The sequence below is a fragment of the Heptranchias perlo genome, chromosome 44, assembly GCF_035084215.1.
Source record: "Heptranchias perlo isolate sHepPer1 chromosome 44, sHepPer1.hap1, whole genome shotgun sequence".
Taxonomy (NCBI): domain Eukaryota; kingdom Metazoa; phylum Chordata; class Chondrichthyes; order Hexanchiformes; family Hexanchidae; genus Heptranchias; species Heptranchias perlo.
The window spans coordinates 5,355,433-5,376,956 of record NC_090368.1 but is presented as its reverse complement, the minus strand read 5'-3'; the positions used below and the strand labels follow the sequence as shown (position 1 = coordinate 5,376,956).

The window sequence follows — 21,524 nt, the reverse complement described above, 5'->3', positions numbered from 1 at the left end:
TGAAGTCAATGATCTGAGGAAACCAACGGAGATCAGCACGCGGGGGGGGGGAGATTGGTGAGCGGGAATCAGTGTGGGAACAGGTTACGGGATGAGAGGGAATGCAACTGTTCCTTTCAATGGAACCATCAAATTTTGCAGCACAGAAGGAGTCCATTCGGCCCATCGCCCCCGTGCTCCCCCTCCGAAAGAACCCTCCCCTCAGTCCCATTCCCCATTCGGCCCGTCGCCCCCGTGCTCTCCCTCCGAAAGAACCCTCCCCTCAGTCCCATTCCCCATTCGGCCCGTCGCCCCCGTGCTCTCCCTCCGAAAGAACCCTCCCCTCAGTCCCATTTCCCATTCGGCCCGTCGCCCCCGTGCTCTCCCTCCGAAAGAACCCTCCCCTCAGTCCCATTCCCCATTCGGCCCATCGCCCCCGTGCTCGCCCTCCGAAAGAACTCTCCCCTCAGTCCCATTCCCCATTCGGCCCGTCGCCCCCGTGCTCTCCCTCCCAAAGAACCCTCCCCTCAGTCCCATTCCCCATTCGGCCCATCGCCCCTGTACTCTCCCTCCGAAAGAACTCTCCCCTCAGTCCCATTCCCCATTCTGCCCGTCGCCCCCGTGCTCTCCCTCCGAAAGAACTCTCCCCTCAGTCCCATTCCCCATTCGGCCCATCGCCCCTGTACTCTCCCTCCGAAAGAACCCTCCCCTCAGTCCCATTCCCCATTCGGCCCATCGCCCAGTGCTCTCCCTCCGAAAGAACCCTCCCCTCAGTCCCATTCCCCATTCGGCCCATCGCCCCCGTGCTCGCCCTCCGAAAGAACTCTCCCCTCAGTCCCATTCCCCATTCGGCCCGTCGCCCCCGTGCTCTCCCTCCCAAAGAACCCTCCCCTCAGTCCCATTCCCCATTCGGCCCATCGCCCCTGTACTCTCCCTCCGAAAGAACTCTCCCCTCAGTCCCATTCCCCATTCTGCCCGTCGCCCCCGTGCTCTCCCTCCGAAAGAACTCTCCCCTCAGTCCCATTCCCCATTCGGCCCATCGCCCCTGTACTCTCCCTCCGAAAGAACTCTCCCCTCAGTCCCATTCCCCATTCGGCCCGTCGCCCCCGTGCTCTCCCTCCGAAAGAACCCTCCCCTCAGTCCCATTCCCCATTCGGCCCATCGCCCCGTGCTCTCCCTCCGAAAGAACCCTCCCCTCAGTCCCATTCCCCATTCGGCCCGTCGCCTCTATGCTCTCCCTCCGAAAGAACCCTCCCCTCAGTCCCATTTCCCATTCGGCCCGTCACCCCCGTGCTCTCCCTCCAAAAGAACCCTCCCCTCAGTCCCATTCCCCATTCGGCCCGTCGCCCCCGTGCTCTCCCTCCAAAAGAACCCTCCCCTCAGTCCCATTCCCCATTCGGCCCATCGCCCCTGTACTCTCCCTCCGAAAGAACTCTCCCCTCAGTCCCATTCCCCATTCGGCCCGTCGCCCCCGTGCTCTCCCTCCGAAAGAACCCTCCCCTCAGTCCCATTCCCCATTCGGCCCGTCGCCCCCGTGCTCTTCCTCCGAAAGAACCCTCCCCTCAGTCCCATTCCCCACTCGGCCCATCGCCCCCGTGCTCGCCCTCTGAAAGAACCCTCCCCTCAGTCCCATTCCCCATTCGGCCCATCACCCCCTGTGCTCTCCCTCCAAAAGAACCCTCCCCTCAGTCCCATTCCCCATTCGGCCCATCGCCCCCGTGCTCGCCCTCTGAAAGAACCCTCCCCTCAGTCCCATTCCTCCCCTCCAAACATTAATTTCTCAACTCTTTTCCATTTTTATTTGTAAAAAAGGAATTTCCGTCCTCCAATATGCAAAGGGGAACTGCTTTTTCCTTTAGGCATCATTGATAAATCGGGCCCTGAGCCGGCGCAGCCGCTAGATGGCAACTCCTTACATTAGATTCCCCATGGGCTTTTGTGAATTTGATCCCAGATGAGTAATTGCTGATTTGACAAGAGTCCGCGACCAGCCCTGACCCTCCTCCTCCTCCCTGCAATCAGCGGACAAACCTTCCATTTGCACCCTGGAGGCTCGGGTAAGCCCACTAAAACTCTTCAATAATATCACGTTTGTAATCTAAAGTACAATTAACCTTTTTCTTTTTTTTTGCATTATTTCAGCAGGGGTTGAAATCGACTGGGAAACTTTTATCTTGTCAGTTGTGCGTCAGTTGCAAAAAAAAAAGTGGGAATGAAATTTAAGTCGATTTTGTTTTTGCAAAACGTGTCTTCTTATCTTCATTTCTTTTTCTAGTTTATTGCATTAAGTTATCTATTCGACACTTGCCTCTGTGTTAGGCAGCCAGCTCAGACTTTATATGGTCGACAACTTTTTGTATTGGCTGATGAACATTTAAAGCGACAGAGTTGGCTTTAACTTTCTGGGGTTAAATTTAAAGCTGGTTTAACTTTGAAACATGTTTGCTTGCTGTTAAAACTGCAAAGGGAAAGGTCCTTTTTTTGCGTGGATTTATTCTTGCTGTGGCTATTATTTATTTTTTTTGGCTTGCAAGCAGGGATGCCAGTTCAGTTCGAGGCGTGTTGTAAGGTCTGAATATTTGTGGCACTTCTGGTGACCTGAATTCTCCATCTGAACGTCTTATTTAAAGGGACAGGCGCCACCGTGCGAAAAGAGACCTTGAGGGGCAATTGTTTCCAAATAGTGGCCCTGGGATCCTTTTACGCCCACCTGAGAGGGCAGACGGTTTAACGTAGAATTTAATGCATCTCAACGCTATGCTTCTATTCCTTTCTCCCTCTTAAATCCATATTCGCCTCAACCACTCCATGTGGGAGTGAGTTCCACATTCTCACCACTCTCTGGGTGAAGAAGTTTCTCCTGAATTCCCCATTGGAGATTATCTTATATTTATGACCCCCCTCCCACAAGCGGAGACCCCACGAACCCCTTCATCGTTTTAAAGATCCAGGTTCAAGATTGACTGTCTCGTCGGCACCTCCGACAGTGCAGCACTCCCTCGGTACTGCACTGGGAGCAGTTCCGCGGAGTCTGACCGAGCTGAGGCAAGGGTTGCCAACTCTGGCTGGAGGTATTCCTGGAGGTCTCGTCACATGGTCAACCACCCCGCCCCGCCACTCTCCCGCCATTGGTCGCCCGACATGCCCATCATCTCGGAGCCCCGCCTTCCCACGGCCAATCTGACTCCTCTCGACTGTCAGTCAAACAGTCCATTCCCCAACACAAGACATTTTGATCACCGGTAAAACCAAAGTGTTCAAAGCAAGTTTTATTAGTGACGATCGCTTTGATTTTTTTTTTTCCCCCGGGGCTTTTTGTTTTTTGCCCCCTGCAGCGTCCTGGAGTTTAATCTGCAATTCCTGGAGACTCCAGGGCCAACCCTGGAGAGTTGGCAACCCCACTGCTCCTCGGTTCCAGTCTTCCAAAATTCAGGCCCAGTTTTAATCGACGATTTGTCCCCAACTTTAGTCAGACTTTAAATCGCGAGTTTTGTTCCCCCCCCCCCGGCCTTCTATATTTTATTTTCAAGAAGTTTATTCTCCAGAAAGCCGCGGTTTTAAAAAAAACCAAAATGGCGGTTTCACTTTTCCCACTCGTCTCAGGAGGCCACAAGAAAAGGCTAAAGGATTTCTATTGCCCCTTTCACGACCTCAAAAGCCCTTTACGGCCGATGAAGCACCTTTTTTTTTCGAAGTGCAGTCACTGTTGTGATGTGGGAGACGCAGCAGCCGATTTTGCGCACAGCAAGATCCCACAAACAGCCATGCGATAAATGACCCAGATCATCTGGTTTTTTTTTTGAATGATGTTTGTTGAGGGATAAATATTGGCCCCCAGGGCACCCGAGAGAGGGTTTTGGGAGGGGTGCGAACGTGAGGGGGATTAGGGCCCGGACGTCGGTCAGGCCAGGCGTATTTAGGAGGGGTTTGTGACCTCTCTGACCCGATTTGCACAGGCCAGGGAGTCTCCTGTGACCAGCCCAGCTATCTCAGCCTACCAGCTGGGCCTCTCTCCAGGTTGTGTACGATCTGATCGCGGTGACTGCCCCTCTGTCTTATCAGTGGACCAGAACCTTGCAGTTTCGGGCGTCGAGTCACTGCTTTTTTACGATAGATTTTTATAGAAACCTACAGCACAGAGAAAAAAACGTGCATTTCTGTCGCGCCTTTCACAACCTCAGGACGTCCCAAAGCACTTTGCAACCAATGAAGTACTTTTTGAAGTGTGGTCACTGTTGTAATGTGGGAAACGCAGCAGCCAATTTGCGCACAGCAAGATCCCACAAACAGCATAAGAACATAAGAACATAAGAACATAAGAAATTGGAGCAGGAGTAGGCCAATCGGCCCCTCGAGCCTGCTCCGCCATTCAATAAGATCATGGCTGATCTGATCCCAACCACAAATCTAAAGAACACAAGAAGTCGGAGCAGGACCCGGCCACATAGCCCCTGGGCCCTCTCCGCCACCCACAGGGCATTGACCGATCCGAACTCAGCTTCATGTCCAATTTCCTGCCCGCTCCCCATAACCCCTAATTCCCTTTACTTCTAGGAAACTGTCTATTTCTGTTTTAAATTTATCTAATGATGTAGCTTCCACAGCTTCCTGGGGCAGCAAATTCCACAGACCTACCACCCTCTGAGTGAAGAAGTTTCTCCTCATCTCAGTTTTGAAAGAGCAGCCCCTTATTCTAAGATTATGCCCCCTAGTTCTAGTTTCACCCATCTTTGGGAACATCCTTACTGCATCCACCCGATCAAGACCCTTCACAATCTTATATGTTTCAATAAGATCGCCTCTCATTCTTCTGAACTCCAATGAGTAGAGTCCCAATCTACTCAACCTCTCCTCATATGTCCGCCCCCTCATCCCCGGGATTAACCGAGTGAACCTTCTTTGTACTGCCTCGAGAGCAAGTATGTCTTTTCTTAAGTATGGAGACCAAAACTGTATGCAGTATTCCAGGTGCGGTCTCACCAATACCTTATATAACTGCAGCAATACCTCCTTGTTTTTATATTCTATCCCCCTAGCAATAAAAGCCAACATTCCGTTGGCTTTCTTGATCACCTGCTGCACCTGCATACCAACTTTTTGATTTTCTTGCACTAGGACCCCCAGATCCCTTTGTACTGCAGTACTTTCCAGTTTCTCGCCATTAAGAAAATAACTTGCTCTCTGATTTTTCCTGCCAAAGTGCATAACCTCACATTTTCCAATATTATATTGCATCTGCCAAGTCTCCGCCCACTCACCCAGCCTGTCTATATCCCCTTGCAGGTTTTTTATGTCCTCCTCACTCTCTACTTTCCCTCCCATCTTTGTATCATCTGCAAATTTTGATATGTTGCACTCGGTTCCCCTCCTCCAAATCGTTAATATAGATTGTAAAGAGTTGGGGACCCAGCACCGACCCCTGTGGAACACCACTGGTTACTGGTTGCCAGTCCGAAAATGAACCATTTATCCCAACTCTCTGCTTCCTGTTTGATAACCAATCCTCCACCCATGCCAGAATATTACCCCCAATCCCGTGATTTTTTATCTTAAGTAATAATCTTTTATGTGGCACCTTGTCGAATGCCTTCTGGAAGTCTAAATACACTACGTCCACTGGTTCCCCTTTATCCACCCTATACGTTATATCCTCGAAGAACTCAAGCAAATTTGTCAGATATGACTTCCCCTTCATAAAGCCATGCTGACTTTGTCCTATTAAATTATGCTTATCCAAATGTTCCGTTACTGTCTCCTTAATAATAGACTCCAAAATTTTACCCACCACAGATGTTAAGCTAACTGGCCTATAATTTCCAGCCTTCTGCCTACTACCCTTTTTAAATAACGGTGTTACATTAGCAGTTTTCCAATCTGCCGGGACCTCTCCTGAGTCCAGGGAATTTTGGAAAACTATCACCAAAGCATCCACAATCCCTACTGCCACTTCCCTCAAGACCCTAGGATGGAAGCCATCAGGTCCAGGGGATTTATCCGCCTTGAGTCCCATTATTTTACTGAGTACCATCTCCTGAGTGATTTTAATCGTATTTAGTTCCTCCCCCCCGAGAGTCCCCTGTTTGATCAGATCATCTGTTTTGGTGATGTTGGTTGAGGGATTAGCCCCCGGGCACCGGGGAGAACTCTTCTTCGAAATAGTGGCCGGGGGATCTTTTACGTCCACCCGAGAGGGGCACCTGTTTAACGTCTCATCCGAAAGACGGCACCTCCGACAGTGCGGCACTCCCTCAGTGCTGCCACTGGGAGCGTCGGCCTGGATTTTGTGCCCGAGTCTCTGGAGTGGGGGCTCGAACCCGCGAGCTCCTGACTCAGAGGCGAGCGAGCAGGGGCTACGGGGAGCGGGACCAATTGGGCAGCTCTTTCAAAGAGTTGACACGGGCATGATGGGCCGAATGGCCTCCTTCTGTGCTGTACGGTTCTAACTTGCCACGGTGGGACTCGAACCCGCGAACTTTGGACCAGTAACGCTAACGCTCCCGTTCCCATCCGTCCGTTTGCTGTTTCCGACAGGGCGAGGAGTCCTTCGGCTGCCGAGAGCACAGAACGACACTGCCTTAAATCCAGGGGGAGCCCCACAGATCGGCAATGGCGCATCTCGAGATGGAGAAGTACCTGAACATCGACGAGGACCAAATCCTCGGGCAGCTCTCGGAGCACGAGCTCGAGCAGCTGGACTACGATCTGACAGAAATGGACCCGGAGGTGAGGAATGGTTCGGATGGCGGGGACGATGGTGACAGAGGGGTGGGAAGGAGGAGGTTGAAGAGTTGGCCGACCTGTTGAAAATAAATTTCCTAGGAAGTCCTTGCATTTATATAGCGCCTTTCACAACCTCAGGACGCCCCAAAGCGTTTTACAGCCAATTTTTGGAGTGTAGTCACTGTTGTAATGTGGGAGACGCGGTCAGTCCCCACTCCAGAGACTCGAGCCCGTAATCCAGGCCCACACTCGCCACTGCCAGTGCTGAGGGAGTGCTGCACTGTCGGAGGTGCCCGTCTTTCGGAGGAGACGTTAAACCGAGGGCCCCGTCTGCCCCTCTCGGGTGGACGTAAAAGATCCCACGGCCACTATTGGAAGAAGAGCAGGGGGGAGTTCTCCCCGGTGTCCTGGGGGCCGATATTTATCCCTCAACCAACATCACTAAAAAAAAACAGATGATCCGGTCATTTATCACATTGCTGTTTGTGGGATCTTGCTGTGCGCAAATTGGCTGCTCCGTTTCCTACATTACAACAGTGACTAAACTTCAAAAGTACTTCATTGGCTGTAAAGCGCTTTGGGACATCCTGAGGTGGTGAAAGGCGCTATAGAAATGCAAATTCTTTCTTCCTGGTCGTTGTCCAGTGTCACACCTGTTGGAGAGCGGGTGTGGACATCAGGTGACGGGAGGAGCGGGCTTGACCGCGACGCCTCCTGCGGCCGAATAGCCACATTCTTTCCTTCTCCCACCCTGCCCTCCTGCGTGTGAGGTGGGGGCCGGTGGAGGGGCGCCCTTGTTCAGGGACCGCCAGGCCACGCCAACCTAACACCTCTCTCCGTTCCCCCCCCCCCCACCCCTCGACAGAACGCCCTCCTGCCGGCCGGCATGCGTCAGAAGGACCAGACGAAGAAGGTTCCGACTGGGCCCTACGACCGAGACCAGCTGCTGGGCTACCTGGAGAAGCAGGCCATGGAGGCGGAGGACCGCGAGGACCTGATACCCTTCACCGGCGAGAAACGAGGTGGGACGTCCCGGGTGAGGGAACTGAGGGCCGTTCCGACAGCTCGGGAGTGGCTCGCTGGGCCTGGGCAGCACTGGGAGTCGGGCCTCGGTGCTCCTAGTTGATGGGGGGGGGGGGGGGGGGGGGGGGGTGCGGAGCGGCTCATCATTAACCCGGCAGGCGTTTGGAGGAATGGGCTAGTTCTGTGAAGCCCCCCACGGTCGAATTGCCACTCGCCTGTCTAGCCTCACCACTTGAAGAATGAGCACTTGAGCAAATTACCAGAAGGTAGAGGGAGCTTTACTCTGTATCTAACCCTGTACCTGCCCTGGGAGTGTTTGATGGGACAGTGTAGAGGGAGCTTTACTCTGTATCTAACCCTGTACCTGCCCTGGGAGTGTTTGATGGGACAGTGTAGAGGGAGCTTTACTCTGTCTCTAACCCTATACCTACCCTGGGAGTGTTTGATGGGACAGTGTAGAGGGAGCTTTACTCTGTATCTAACCCTGTACCTGCCCTGGGAGTGTTTGATGGGACAGTGTAGAGGGAGCTTTACTCTGTATCTAACCCTGTACCTGCCCTGGGAGTGTTTGATGGGACGGTGTAGAGGGAGCTTTACTCTGTCTCTAACCCTGTACCTGCCCCTGGGAGTGTTTGACGGGACAGTGTAGAGGGAGCTTTACTCTGTATCTAACACGTGATACCTTCATTCCGTTATTCTCTCTCTCCCCTCGCTGTCCCTCCCTTCATTCTGTGTTCTCTCTCTCTCTCTCTCTCTCTCCTTTAACTCCCTCTTTCTCTGTGTGGTGCAGGAAAGCCATTTGTTCCCAAGGAGAGGGTGAAGACGCAGTTTGAGAAGGATGCTGACGTGATCTTGGAGCCAGAGCTGGAGGAAGCTCTCGCTAATGCCTCTGATGCCGAGATGTGTGACATTGCAGGTATCTGTCTGTCGGGAACGCAAGGGGTGCATCAGAGAGAGGCCTATATCCGACCGACATCTGGGGTCATTGGGGAGGGGGGTCGTCTATAGGATTGGGTGGCCAGGAGTGCGTGAGATAAAATACATGACATTCAAAGGGGGTGCTGAGGCCAATTTTCCGGGGTATGATCGGCAGTGACTCTGTGTCAGAAGGTTGTGGGTTCGAGCCCCCGCTCCAGAGACTTGAGCCCCATAATCCAGGCCGACACTCCCGCTGCAGTACTGAGGGAGTGCCGCACTGCCGGAGGTGCCGTCTTTCGGATGAGACGTTAAATCGAGGGCTCCGTCTGCCCCTCTCAGGTGGATGTTAAAAGATCCCACGGGGAAGAAGAGCAGGGGGGAGTTCTCCCCGGTGTCCTGGGGCCGATATTTATCCCTCAACCAACATCACTAAAAAAAAAACAGATCTGGTCATCTTACTCATCGTGGGATCTTGCTGTGCGCAAATTTGCTGGCCCGTTCCCTACATTACAACAGTGACTACACTTCAGAAGTACTTCATTGGCTGTAAAACGCTTTGGGACGTCCTGAGGTTGTGAAAGACACGATAGAAATGCGAGTTTGTTTCTTTACGAGGAGGATTATTCCCCGGTGTAAATCTGGCCTAATCTTTCATCGTCTGATTTGGACTCACGAACATGGGTGACTCATGGCGAAGGGGGCCAGTTGGACGAGGGTACCCGGGGAGAGGGGGCATTCAGAGCCCACGCATTTCATCGAGTGCCCCAGCGAGTGCCAGACGCAGGAGAAATCAGTTGGAAGAGGTGAGGGCACAAATAGATGGAGAGGTGTGTATTAACAGGCAGGTACTGTATCGACACATATTCAAGAACAAATTGCATTTATATAGCGCCGTTAACATCCCCAGGGCGCCTCACAGGAACGATTATCAAACGAAATTTGACACCGAGCCACATGAGGAGATATTAGGACAGGTGATTAAAAGCTCGGTCAAAGAGGGAGGTTTTAAGGAGCGTCTTAAAGGAGGAGAGAGAGGCGGAGAGGTTTAGGGAGGGAATTCCAGAGCTCAGGGCCCGGGCGGTTGAAGGCACTATCAATTCCCTAACGCACTAGCAGCTCCAAGCTCCCCGCACAAGGATCAGTTGGAGCTAATCAGGATTAAGTTACTCGAAAAGCGGGTGTCTGGGAGTGTTAGATTCCCTCGTAACATGGGTTGTGTGTCAGTGTGTGAAATGTTGTTTGACGTTTGAGTGAAGTAGGTGCATGCAACTGGTGTTCAGGGCTTGTATTTAAAGAGCTGTGTCGACTCTCTCAGCACAGAGCTGGCTCGACAACAAGTAACCCCTTCTCCTCTGCCTCACCAGGAGTGCTTAAACAGCCAGTGAATTACATAGAATCCACCTGCGGCCCAACTAGGCCGGTGTTTATACTCCGTGTGAACCTCCTCCCACTCTAATTATCTCGCCCACCCTCCCTATCTCCGTGACCTCCTCCAGCCCCTACAACCCTCCGAGATCTCTGCGCTCCTCCGATTCCGGCCTCTCGCGCATCCCCCCGATTTCCATCGCTCCACCATTGGCGGCCGTGCCTTCAGCCGCCTGGGCCCTAAGCTCTGGAATTCCCTCCCTAAACCTCTCCGCCTCTCTCTCCTCCTTTAAGACGCTCTTTAAAACCTCCCTCTTTGACCGAGCTTTTGGTCACCTGTCCCTAATATCTCCTTATGTGGCTCGGTGTCAAATTTTGTCTGATTAACGCTCCTGTGAAGCACCTTGGGACGTTTAACTGCGTTAAAGGCTCTATATAAATGCAGGGTATTGTTGCTTATTGCTGTAATCTTCTATTCCCCTCTCCCTCATGTGTGCATCAAGCCTCCCCTTAAATGCATCTGTACTCTCTCCTTCAACTGACAGCGAGTGCCACATTCTCACCACTCTGAGCAAGAGAAATTCCTCCTAAATTCTTTATTTAATCTTTTAGGGCTATCTTATATTTATGAAAAGAAAAACTTGCATTTCTTTTGCGCCTTTCACAACCTCAGGACGTCCCAAAGCGCTTTACAGCCAATGAAGTACTTTTGAAGTGTAGTCGCAATTTGCGCACAGCAAGATCCCACAAACAGCAATGTGATAAATGACCGGATCATCTGTTTTTTTTTTAGTGATGTTGGTTGAGGGATAAATATCGGCCCCCAGGACACCGGGGAGAACTCCCCCCTGCTCTTCTTCCAATAGTGGCCGTGGGATCTTTTGCGTCCACCTGAGAGGGGCAGACGGGGCCCTCGGTTTAACGTCTCATCCGAAAGACGGCACCTCTGACAGTGCGGCACTCCCTCAGTACTGGCAGCGGGAGGGTGGGCCTGGGTTTTGTGCTCAAGTCTCTGGAGCGGGGACTCGAACCCACGACCTTCTGACTCAGAGGCGAGAGAGAGCGCGCGCTACCCACTGAGGCAGGGCTGACAGGCGAGAGGGGGGAACGTAACACTGTGTTGAGCAGCAGCGAGCAAAGGGAGCTGGTCACGGGGACACTGCCCCAAGTAAAGTAGCTCCTTGGCAGGGGAGCATGATTCAGCTGCTGCAAATGGGAGTGAAGAAGCAGTTCGAATATCCCTGGACTAACCTTGGGTCCCACACCTCGCTCTCTAGGGATCTCCAGTTCCCACTGGTCAGCAGCAGACTGAGAGCCAAGGTCACCCAGCCTTCTCTCATATAGAGCACATATGGCAAACCGATCTATCCATCTATCTCTACGTGATGGTGCCAGAGTGGGTTACAGGCTGGGCCCGGTGTTTGAATCTAGCCCAGACTGACGGTATGAAAAACCCCTGGGCGCGTCAGCTGTGAGGGGCTTTTGAGAAAGGACATTGGTCTCAATCCAGTTCTCATGGGCCCACCGCACAAAATGGCCCCCAAACCAGCATAAAATGGCCCCCAACCCAGCACAAAATGGCCCCCAACCCAGCATAAAATGGCCCCCAAACCAGCATAAAATGGCCCCCAAACCAGCATAAAATGGCCCCCAAACCAGCACAAAATGGCCCCCAACCCAGAAGGAATGGAAAATCTTACTCATACTGGCCGAGGGCCTGTGAAATGGAAAAACATGTATGGAGGGGGGTCCTTGAGGCTCAGACACTTTGTTAGGGCAGTGTAGAGGGAGCTTTACTCTGTATCTAACCCTGTACCTGTCCTGGGAGTGTTTGATGGGACAGTGTAGAGGGAGCTTTACTCTGTATCTAACCCGTGCACAGAAGTCCTTGAGGTAAATGTGCTTTTCTTTCAATTGCAGCTATCCTGGGAATGTACAAACTGATGAGTAACAAGCAGTATTATGATGCACTGGGAAGTGGAGTGATCATGAATAAAGAAGGAATAAACAGTGAGTATTGTTGGAGACTCCATTCCCACTTTCCTTCTCTCTCTGTTCCTGCTCTGCCAGCGATGACTCCATGCTGGGATTGTCGGCTGGTGGCTGCCTCACTCAAGTGTCCATTCTTCGAGTGCGAGTCCCGACGGTGTGTACTGGTGGGCTGTTCGACTGCATGAGGCCTCATCCTGTCCTCGCCTTGTGACCATTCAATTAGATCTGTGTCTTAACTCCCATCATTACCAAGAGGGTGCCTCCTTCTCAGGGTAGCTTGGGACAGGGCAATAAATGCCGGCTTTGCCTGCAGCACCCACATCCTGAGAATGAATATATTACATAGAATTACATGGAATTAACAGGCCGTTCGGCCCATCTGGTCTGTGCTGGTGTTTATGCTCCACACGAACCTCATTCTCACCTCTTCATCTCACCCTATCCCCATATCCTTCTATTCCTTTCTCCCTCATGTGTTTATCCAGCTTCCCCTTAAATCCATCTACACTATTCACCTCAACCACTCCATGTGGGAGCGAGTTCCACATTCTCACCACTCTCTGGGTAAAGAAGTTTCTCCTGAATTCCCGATTGGATTTATTAGTGACTCTCTTATATTTATGGCCCTCTAGTTCTGTTCTCCCCCCACAAGTGGAAACATCTTCTCTACGTCTACCCCATCGAGACCCTTTGTAATTTTAAAGACCGCTATCAGGTCACCCCTCAGTCTTCTCTTTTCTAGAGAAATGAGCCCCAGTCTGTTCAGTCTTTCCTGATAGGTATATCCTCTTGGTTCTGGGATCATCCTTGTGAATCTTTTTTGCACCTTCTCCAGTGCCTCTATATCATTTTTGTAATATGGAGACCAGAACTGTGCCCAGTGCTCCAAGTGTGGTCTAACCAAGGTATATGGAGACCAGAACTATGCACAGTGCTCCAAGTGTGGTCTAACCAAGGTATATGGAGACCAGAACTATGCACAGTGCTCCAAGTGTGGTCTAACCAAGGTATATGGAGACCAGAACTGTGCACAGTGCTCCAAGTGTGGTCTAACCAAGGTATATGGAGACCAGAACTATGCACAGTGCTCCAAGTGTGGTCTAACCAAGGTATATGGAGACCAGAACTGTGCACAGTGCTCCAAGTGTGGTCCATCCAAGGTATATGGAGATCAGAACTGTGCACAGTGCTCCGAATGTGGTCTAACCAAGGTATATGGAGACCAATAATGTGCACAGTGCTCCATGTGTGGTCTAACCATGGTATATGGAGACCAGAACTGTGCACAGTGCTCCAAGTGTGGTCTAACCAAGGTATATGGAGACCAGAACTGTGCACAGTGCTCCAAGTGTGGTCTAACCAAGGTATATGGAGACCAGAACTGTGCACAGCGCTCCACGAGTGGTTTATACACAAGGAAATCTCCCTGATTCAGATCGGTTCACCCAGCATCAATCTGGGAATCAAAGTCAAACCTGATAACAAGGCAGAGTGCCATAACCAACAGCGTGTACTTCCCAACGGAGGCTCAGGGGGAGCTGCACTGGGAGGCTCAAGGAGAGAGGGATGAAGAAGGAAAATTGCCTCAAGGACAGAACAAGAAAAACTCTTCCAATTTATTTTTGCCTTGCAGGTGTGGTCAAACCAGATTCCTACGAGTACAAACCGTATCCCGATGAGCCACCCAATGAAACCGATGTTGATGACACCCTGAAGAAAATAAAGAACGATGACAAGGGTCTGGTCGAGGTTAATCTGAACAACATCAAGGTGATTCTCTTGCCCTTGTTTATGTGTCTGTGTTGATGGTAGATCCCTCTACACTGTCCCGTCAAACACTCCCAGGGCAGGTACAGGGTTAGATACAGAGTAAAGCTCCCTCGACACTGTCCCATCAAACACTCCCAGGGCAGGTACAGGGTTAGATACAGAGTAAAGCTCCCTCTACACTGTCCCGTCAAACACTCCCAGGGCAGGTACAGGGTTAGATACAGAGTAAAGCTCCCTCTACACTGTCCCATCAAACACTCCCAGGGCAGGTACAGGGTTAGATACAGAGTAAAGCTCCCTCTACACTGTCCCGTCAAACACTCCCAGGGCAGGTACAGGGTTAGATACAGAGTAAAGCTCCCTCTACACTGTCCCGTCAAACACTCCCAGGGCAGGTACAGGGTTAGATACAGAGTAAAGCTCCCTCTACACTGTCCCGTCAAACACTCCCAGGGCAGGTACAGGGTTAGATACAGAGTAAAGCTCCCTCTACACTGTCCCGTCAAACACTCCCAGGGCAGGTACAGGGTTAGATACAGAGTAAAGCTCCCTCTACACTGTCCCATCAAACACTCCCAGGGCAGGTACAGGGTTAGATACAGAGTAAAGCTCCCTCTACACTGTCCCATCAAACACTCCCAGGGCAGGTACAGGGTTAGATACAGAGTAAAGCTCCCTCTACACTGTCCCATCAAACACTCCCAGGGCAGGTACAGGGCTAGATACAGAGTAAAGCTCCCTCTACACTGTCCCATCAAACACTCCCAGGGCAGGTACAGGGTTAGATACAGAGTAAAGCTCCCTCCACACTGTCCCGTCAAACACTGCATTGGCTGTGTCCAAACTGAGAAGGACGGGACCCTTTTAGTGCTGAGGCGTACGTGTCTTGTGACTCCCTCCAAACTTGGTTTATATTTGTACTTGCTGCATTTCTGATTTCTCAAGTCCTTCAAGAGAGAAAACCCGGGAAAAATAACGTCTCATTCATTTCCTCTGCCCGCAGGACATTCCCGTACCAATGCTCATGGAGTTTGCAGAGGCCCTGAAGCATAACAGCCAAGTGAAGAGCCTCTCCATGGCGGCCACTCGAAGCAACGACCCCGTTGCTCACGTAAGTACGACCAGGGCCTGGGAGCAGTAGGACCCGGGATACGTCGTAGCTTTGTTGGGGACCACTGGTCTAGTTCCGTGAAACTTGGTATCGGGGGGAGGGGGTGGATTTGGCCAACGGCGCACTTTGACCTTTCCATATGTTTGATGGCGCGGCTGTCTGATTGGCCGGCTGCTGCCGTACCTTTGCTGTAGGCTGATTGTCGTTGGGTTGCCCGTTCGTACGTAGGGCCCTTTAACGTGACAAACTATAACCTGCATTTATATAGCGCCTTTAACGTAGTGTAACGTCCCCAAGGCGCTTCACAGGAGTGATTATCAAACAAAATTTGACACCGGGCCACACAAGGAGAGATTAGGACAGGTGACCAAAATCTTGGTCAAAGAGGTAGGTTTTAAGGAGCGTCTTAAAAGGAGGAGAGAGAGGCGGAGAGGTTTAGGGAGGGAATTCCAGAGCTTAGGGCCCGGGCGGCTGAAGGCACGGCCGCCAATGGTGGAGCGATGGAAATCGGGGGATGCGCAAGAGGCCGGAATTGGAGGAACGCAGAGATCTCGGAGGGTTGGAGGAGTTTACAGAGATAGGGAGGGGGGCGAGGGCTATGGAGGGGGATTTGAAAACAAGGATGAAAATTTTAAAATCGAGGCGTTCCCGGACCGGGAGCCAATGTAGGTCAGCGAGCACAGGGGGTGATGGGTGAACGGGACTTGGTGTTAGGATATTGGGTGGGGGCAGGCAGAGTTTTGGATGAGTTCAAGATTAAGGAGCTGTAGATGGGAGTGGAGCCTGTGCCCGTTGCTGCCCGATGGGCACCCTGGGTGGGGGAGTCTCTGTGCCAGGGTCCAGTTTTGGGTGGAATGGCGTGGCCAGCTGCTACAGTGAGACTATCACCGGCTCATCACAAGTACTTGTATTAATGTCAGGCTTTTAACATATTTAAAAAAAAATCCAAAGACATTTCACAACCGGAAATACAGAGACCAAGTCACGGAGGGAGAGATGCGGAGGGGTGAGTGAGCGACTGGCTGGAAAGATAGTTTTTGAGCAGAGGTTTTGAAGGACAGAAAGATCTCTTATTTATATAAAGCGCTTTTCACAGCCAGTGAAGTACTTTTGAAGTGTAGTCAGCGTTGTTTCTTTGGCCGATTTGCGCACAGCAAGATCCCACAAACAGCAACGTGATAAACGAGCAGATCATCTGTTTTTTTTTAAGTGATGTTGGTTGAGGGATAAATATCGGCCCCAGGACATCGGGGAGAACTCCCCCCCCGCTCCCCCCCTGCTCTTCTTCCAATAGCGGCCGTGGGATCTTTTATGTCCAACCGGGAGGGGCAGACGGGGCCCCTCGGTTTGACGTCTCATCCGAAAGACGGGGCCTCCGACAGTGCGGCGCTCCCTCGGTACTGGGCGCCGGGAGCGTCGGCCTGGATTATGGGCTCAAGTCTCCGGAGCGGGGACTCGAACCCGCGACCTTCTGACCCAGGCAGCCACAGCTGACGCTTAGAGAAGTGGAGAGGTGAAGGGGTTTGGGAAGGCGGGAAGGGGCGGGTTTCAGAGGGTGGGCCCAGGCAGCTGAAGGTTCTTCGACCAAAGATGGGTCGGAGACACACCAAAGGCGAATTATAGCAATACTCTCCTAGTTAGGTTTGATGATACTTAGCGGGGATGAGTCAGTTTGTTCGTTTGACTGTGGCAATTTCTAGAAATGAGTGAACTTCAATTAAAATAAAAGTTACAAGTAACCTTGCTGTGGGTTTTAAGGAATCGCATGATAAATATTTGAAGGGAAAAAATTTGCAGGGCTCAGGGGAAAGAGCGGGCGAGTGGGACTGACTGGTTTGCTCTTACAGTGAGCTGGCACGGGCTCGATGGGCCGAGTGGCCTCCTTCTGCGCTGCAACCCCGCCCCCCCTCTGTGATTCTAACTTGTCCTGCCACCTTCGAAGGTTTGTGGATGTGCAGCCTGATCTCGGAGGTGAGGTTAATCTTCTAGTCCCAGGCACCCGAACAACTCCACCCTCACCTATTTCCGATCAACTCCCAGATTATTTTTGACCGTGTGTCTTGTCTGCTTTCCCCCCCCACCCACCCCCGGGTTAGGCCCTGGCTGAAATGCTGAAGCAAAACTCCACCTTGCAGAGTCTTAATATCGAGTCGAACTTCATCAGCGGTGCAGCGATGCGGGCTATAGTTAAGGCCATGATGCAGAATCGCACGGTGACTGAATTAAAGATAGACAACCAGGTGAGGGGTTAGGCCCTGGAGGGCCATCATATCCGGGTGAAAACCCCATCCCCAAATTTTCCACCTGGTTTAATCTTGGATTCACACCACCCAATTTTCTCTCCCACAGACGCCGACTCTCACTGGGGTACGGGTCCCACAGACACTGACTCTCACTGGGGTACGGGTTCCACAGACACTGACTCTCACTGGGGTACGGGTCCCACAGACACTGACTCTCACTGGGGTACGGGTTCCACAGACACCGACTCTCACTGGGGTACGGGTCCCACAGACACTGACTCTCACTGGGGTACGGGTCCCACAGACGCCGACTCTCACTGGGGTACGGGTCCCACGGACACTGACTCTCACTGGGGTACGGGTCCCACAGACACTGACTCTCACTGGGGTACGGGTTCCACAGACACCGACTCTCACTGGGGTACGGGTCCCACAGACACTGACTCTCACTGGGGTACGGGTCCCACAGACGCCGACTCTCACTGGGGTACGGGTCCCACGGACACTGACTCTCACTGGGGTACGGGTCCCACAGACACTGACTCTCACTGGGGTACGGGTCCCACGGACACGGACTCTCACTGGGGTACGGGTCCCACAGACGCCGACTCTCACTGGGGTACGGGTCCCACAGACGCCGACTCTCACTGGGGTACGGGTCCCACAGACGCCGACTCTCACTGGGGTACGGGTCCCACAGACGCCGACTCTCACTGGGGTACGGGTCCCACAGACGCCGACTCTCACTGGGGTACGGGTCCCACAGACGCCGACTCTCACTGGGGTACGGGTCCCACAGACGCCGACTCTCACTGGGGTACGGGTCCCACAGACGCCGACTCTCACTGGGGTACGGGTCCCACAGACGCCGACTCTCACTGGGGTACGGGTCCCACGGGCACTGACTCTCACTGGGGTACTGGCTCCCTTCCCTGATTCCTGGTGCCAGTCTATGCATTACTTAGTGAGTCTGAGGTGGGACTTAACTCACCACCTCTGGATTGCTGGTCTAGCAGCATAACCATTGAAGCTGTGCCCCAGACAGAGTCAGCACCTTCAGGAGAGGAGGGGAGGTGGGCGCGGTTAGCTCTGTCTCTCTTTGCCCGTTGTACGTTCAGTATATATTTTTATTATTTCTCCTCCCACACACATGCAGCGCCACCAGCTCGGGGATGCTGTGGAAATGGAGATCGCCAAGATGCTGGAACAGAACAAAACCGTCGTCAGATTCGGCTACCACTTCACGCAACAGGGGCCGCGAGCAAGGGCTGCCATCGCCATCACCAAGAACAACGACTTGTGTAAGGACAGCGGAAGCCCCCCGCCCCCCCCCCCCAACTCCCCATTCTCGAAGGGGCTCTGGTTGAGCTCCTGCAATCCCTGGCGCCTCGCTAATTCGCCCCCCACCCCCCCCGGCGGGCTGTTCGGCTGCGGGAGGCGGCGTCGCCCCGGTGTCCTTTACCAGCTGGCGAGCGGGAGCGGAGATCCCGCCGGCTGATTGGCGAGATCCCTACCCCGGGGCAGCTCCCCGAGTGCCCGTTCCTTGCGTGCGATCCCGATCGTGAGGACGTCGCAGCTAAGTCCGATGTTGCCCCACCCACTTGTGCGTAGAGGCGTGTCCAAGCTCGTTTTCGGGGACGGTTAGAAGATGAAAGAACTTGCATTTCTATCGCGCCTTTCACGACCTTTACAGCCAATGAAGTACTTTGTGAGGTGTGGTCACTGTTGTAATGCAGGAAACGCAGCAGCCAATTTGCGCACAGCAAGATCCCACAAACAGCAATGTGATAAATGACCGGATCATCTGTTTTTTAGTGATGTCGGTTGAAGGATAAATATCGGCCCCAGGACACCGGGGAGAACTCCCCCCTGCTCTTCTTCCAGTAGCGGCCGTGGGATCTTTTACGTCCGCCTGAGAGGGGGCAGACGGGGCCCTCGGTTTAACGTCTCATCCGACAGTGCGGCGCTCCCTCGGTACTGGCGCTGGGAGTGCCGGCCTGGATTTTGCGCTCAAGTCTCTGGAGCGGGGGCTCGAACCCACGACCTTCTGACGCTGTACCTCATTGGTTGTAAAGCGTTTTTTTTGGGACGTCTTGAGGTCGTGAAAGGCGCTATATAAATGCAAGTTATTTTTTTCTTTCTTTCCGTGCGATTGAGTGGTTCGGAGTTGGGGGGGCGGGGGGCATCTTGTCGGCTACTAGAGTATCATTTTCTAAACGGCGAGGATTAATCTTTTTGTCACCCTTATCTCTCCCCAGTGCGTCAACAGCGACGGCGATGAGAATGGCCTCGGGAACGATGGATGGAATGTAAAACTTAACTGCGAATGTCGTCTTTTGTGTCTGGGGGCAGGAGTTCAAAGCACATTGGACAGAGCGCATTTTGGCGAGGGCAATCCGGTACATTTTATAATGTAACCAGCTGCTTTATAGGACTTTCGGAGTCAAGACAAGGTGGCTCCTTCCCGCCCTTCCTTTGCTAGACCGATTTGCGGGAAGAAAAATTGTAAATAAAATAAATCCATGTATTTACGGCCGAGTGCTTTTTTATACACTTTGATTACAGTTTACTAAATTAGAAAGAACTTGCATTTCTATAGCGCCTTTCACAACCTCAGGACGTCCCAAAGCGCTTTACAGCCCGGTAAGTACATTTTGAAGTGTGGACACTGTTGTAATGTCGGAAAACGCAGTAACCAATTTGCGCACAGCAAGCTCCCACAAACAGTACGGAAGGTCACTCTGCTTATATCAAAAAAAAACAATTTTTTTGACACAAGCAGAAAACATCCCCCAGTTCTGGCCCCGGCTCAGTGGGCAGCACTCTCGCCTCCGAGTCAGAAGGTTGAGGCTTTGAGGCCTCCTCGGGTGGACGTAAAAGATCCCACGGCCACTACTGGAAGAAGAGCGGGGGGGGGGGGGGGGGGGGAAGAGTTCTCCCCACCCCCCCCAGTGTCCTGGGGCCAATGTTTATCCCTCAACCAACAGATCATTTATCATGTGGCTGTTCGTGGGATCTTGCTGTGCGCAAATTGGCTGCCGCGTTTCCTACATTACAACAGTGGCCACACTTCAAAAAAGTACTTCAGCGGCTATAAAGCGCTTTGGGACGGCCTGAGGCTGTGAAAGGCGCTATATAAATGCGAGTTCTTTCTTCCTGGTCATTATCCTGTGTCCACCTGTTGGAAAGTGGGTGTGGACATTAAGCGGTGGCAGCAGTGGGCTTGACTGCGATGCTTCCCGTGGCCGAATAGCCGGCCAGCACCCGCCGGCACTGTACTCAGGAACCTGAGGCCTGTCGGCCAAAATGGGACCGAGGGTCGGTGCCTGCGGGGAGGGGGAGAAATGTGATAAAACAAAGGACAAAAAAGGAACGCGTTATTTTTGGCTGCAGCCTTTTGTCTGTGTAAAAGGAAAATACCATTTTGCAGTGAGTCAGACATTTCTTACACCGTAAGTCACATCTTGGCCCCAATGCAATCGCTGACTCAGGATCACTAATATGATGCCAAACGGGAGTGTTATTCAGTGTGTAAATACCCTGCATGGTTTGGTACTGAGCCTTTCACTGGGAGTGAATGGGAAGTGGTTTGGTCCATTGGGATTCGAACTCATGCTGGACCTGCCCTGGGAGTGTTTGACAGGACAGTGTAGAGGGAGCTTTACTCTGTATCTAACCCTGTACCTGCCCCTGGGAGTGTTTGACGGGACAGTGTAGAGGGAGCTTTACTCTGTATCTAACCCTGTACCTGCCCTGGGAGTGTTTGACGGGACAGTGTAGAGGGAGCTTTACTCTGTATCTAACCCTGTACCTGCCCTGGGAGTGTTTGACGGGACAGTGTAGAGGGAGCTTTACTCTGTATCTAACCCTGTACCTGCCCTGGGAGTGTTTGACGGGACAGTGTAGAGGGAGCTTGAACTGAACTGTAGTTGTGTGAGCCTGGCTCGGTCGGTAGCACTCTCACCTCTGGATCGAAATGTTTACAGGTCTGAGTGCCACTCTGCCCCCTTCGATGAGAGGGCCCGACTGCCTAAATCAGGTGATGTAAAAGATCCCACAGCTCTATTAATAGAAGAGCAGGGAGTTCTCCCAGTGTCCTGGCCAACATTCCTCCCTCAATCAGCACACAAATTAACTGGTCATTCATCTCAGGGAAGTGCTGCAGGATCATGCTGTGTGCAAGATAGCTGCTACACACGTCTACAGAGCAAGTGACTGCCCTCTGCAGTAATTAATCATGCCTGAAGTGCATTGAGGGTCTATATAAAGGCAGGTTGCTATTAGATCCCTGTGGCCTGAGGGCTCGAAATAGGAATGAACAATAACTTGCATTTATATAGCGCCTTTAACGTAGTAAAACGCCCTCTCGGCGCTTTGCAGGAGCGTAAATCAGACAATATTTG

The 21,524-nt window shown here is 52.4% G+C and overlaps 1 protein-coding gene across 1 annotated transcript; it reads left to right on the top strand.

Moving 5' to 3' along the window:
* The first annotated feature begins 1,937 nt into the window (after positions 1-1,937).
* On the top strand, positions 1,938-19,652 carry tmod4 (tropomodulin 4 (muscle)). Its single transcript, XM_067975999.1, has 10 exons — positions 1,938-2,036; positions 6,511-6,702; positions 7,565-7,721; positions 8,513-8,638; positions 11,926-12,015; positions 13,631-13,767; positions 14,771-14,878; positions 16,975-17,118; positions 18,278-18,422; positions 19,380-19,652. The coding sequence occupies exons 2-10, from the start codon at positions 6,586-6,588 to the stop codon at positions 19,400-19,402; spliced, it is 1,047 nt and encodes a 348-aa protein (XP_067832100.1). The 5' UTR covers positions 1,938-2,036; positions 6,511-6,585; the 3' UTR covers positions 19,403-19,652.
* Positions 19,653-21,524: the final 1,872 nt, after the last annotated feature.

What these genes read in the sequence shown, in the direction of transcription:
- tmod4 (XM_067975999.1), top strand. Translation starts at nt 6,586, where the DNA reads ATGGCGCATCTCGAGATGGAGAAGTACCTGAACATCGACGAGGACCAA. An exon ending in GAATAAAGAAGGAATAAACA is followed by an intron (nt 12,016 to 13,630) that starts GTGAGTATTGTT and finishes TTTGCCTTGCAG; the next exon opens with GTGTGGTCAAACCAGATTCC. An exon ending in GCAACGACCCCGTTGCTCAC is followed by an intron (nt 14,879 to 16,974) that starts GTAAGTACGACC and finishes CCCCCGGGTTAG; the next exon opens with GCCCTGGCTGAAATGCTGAA.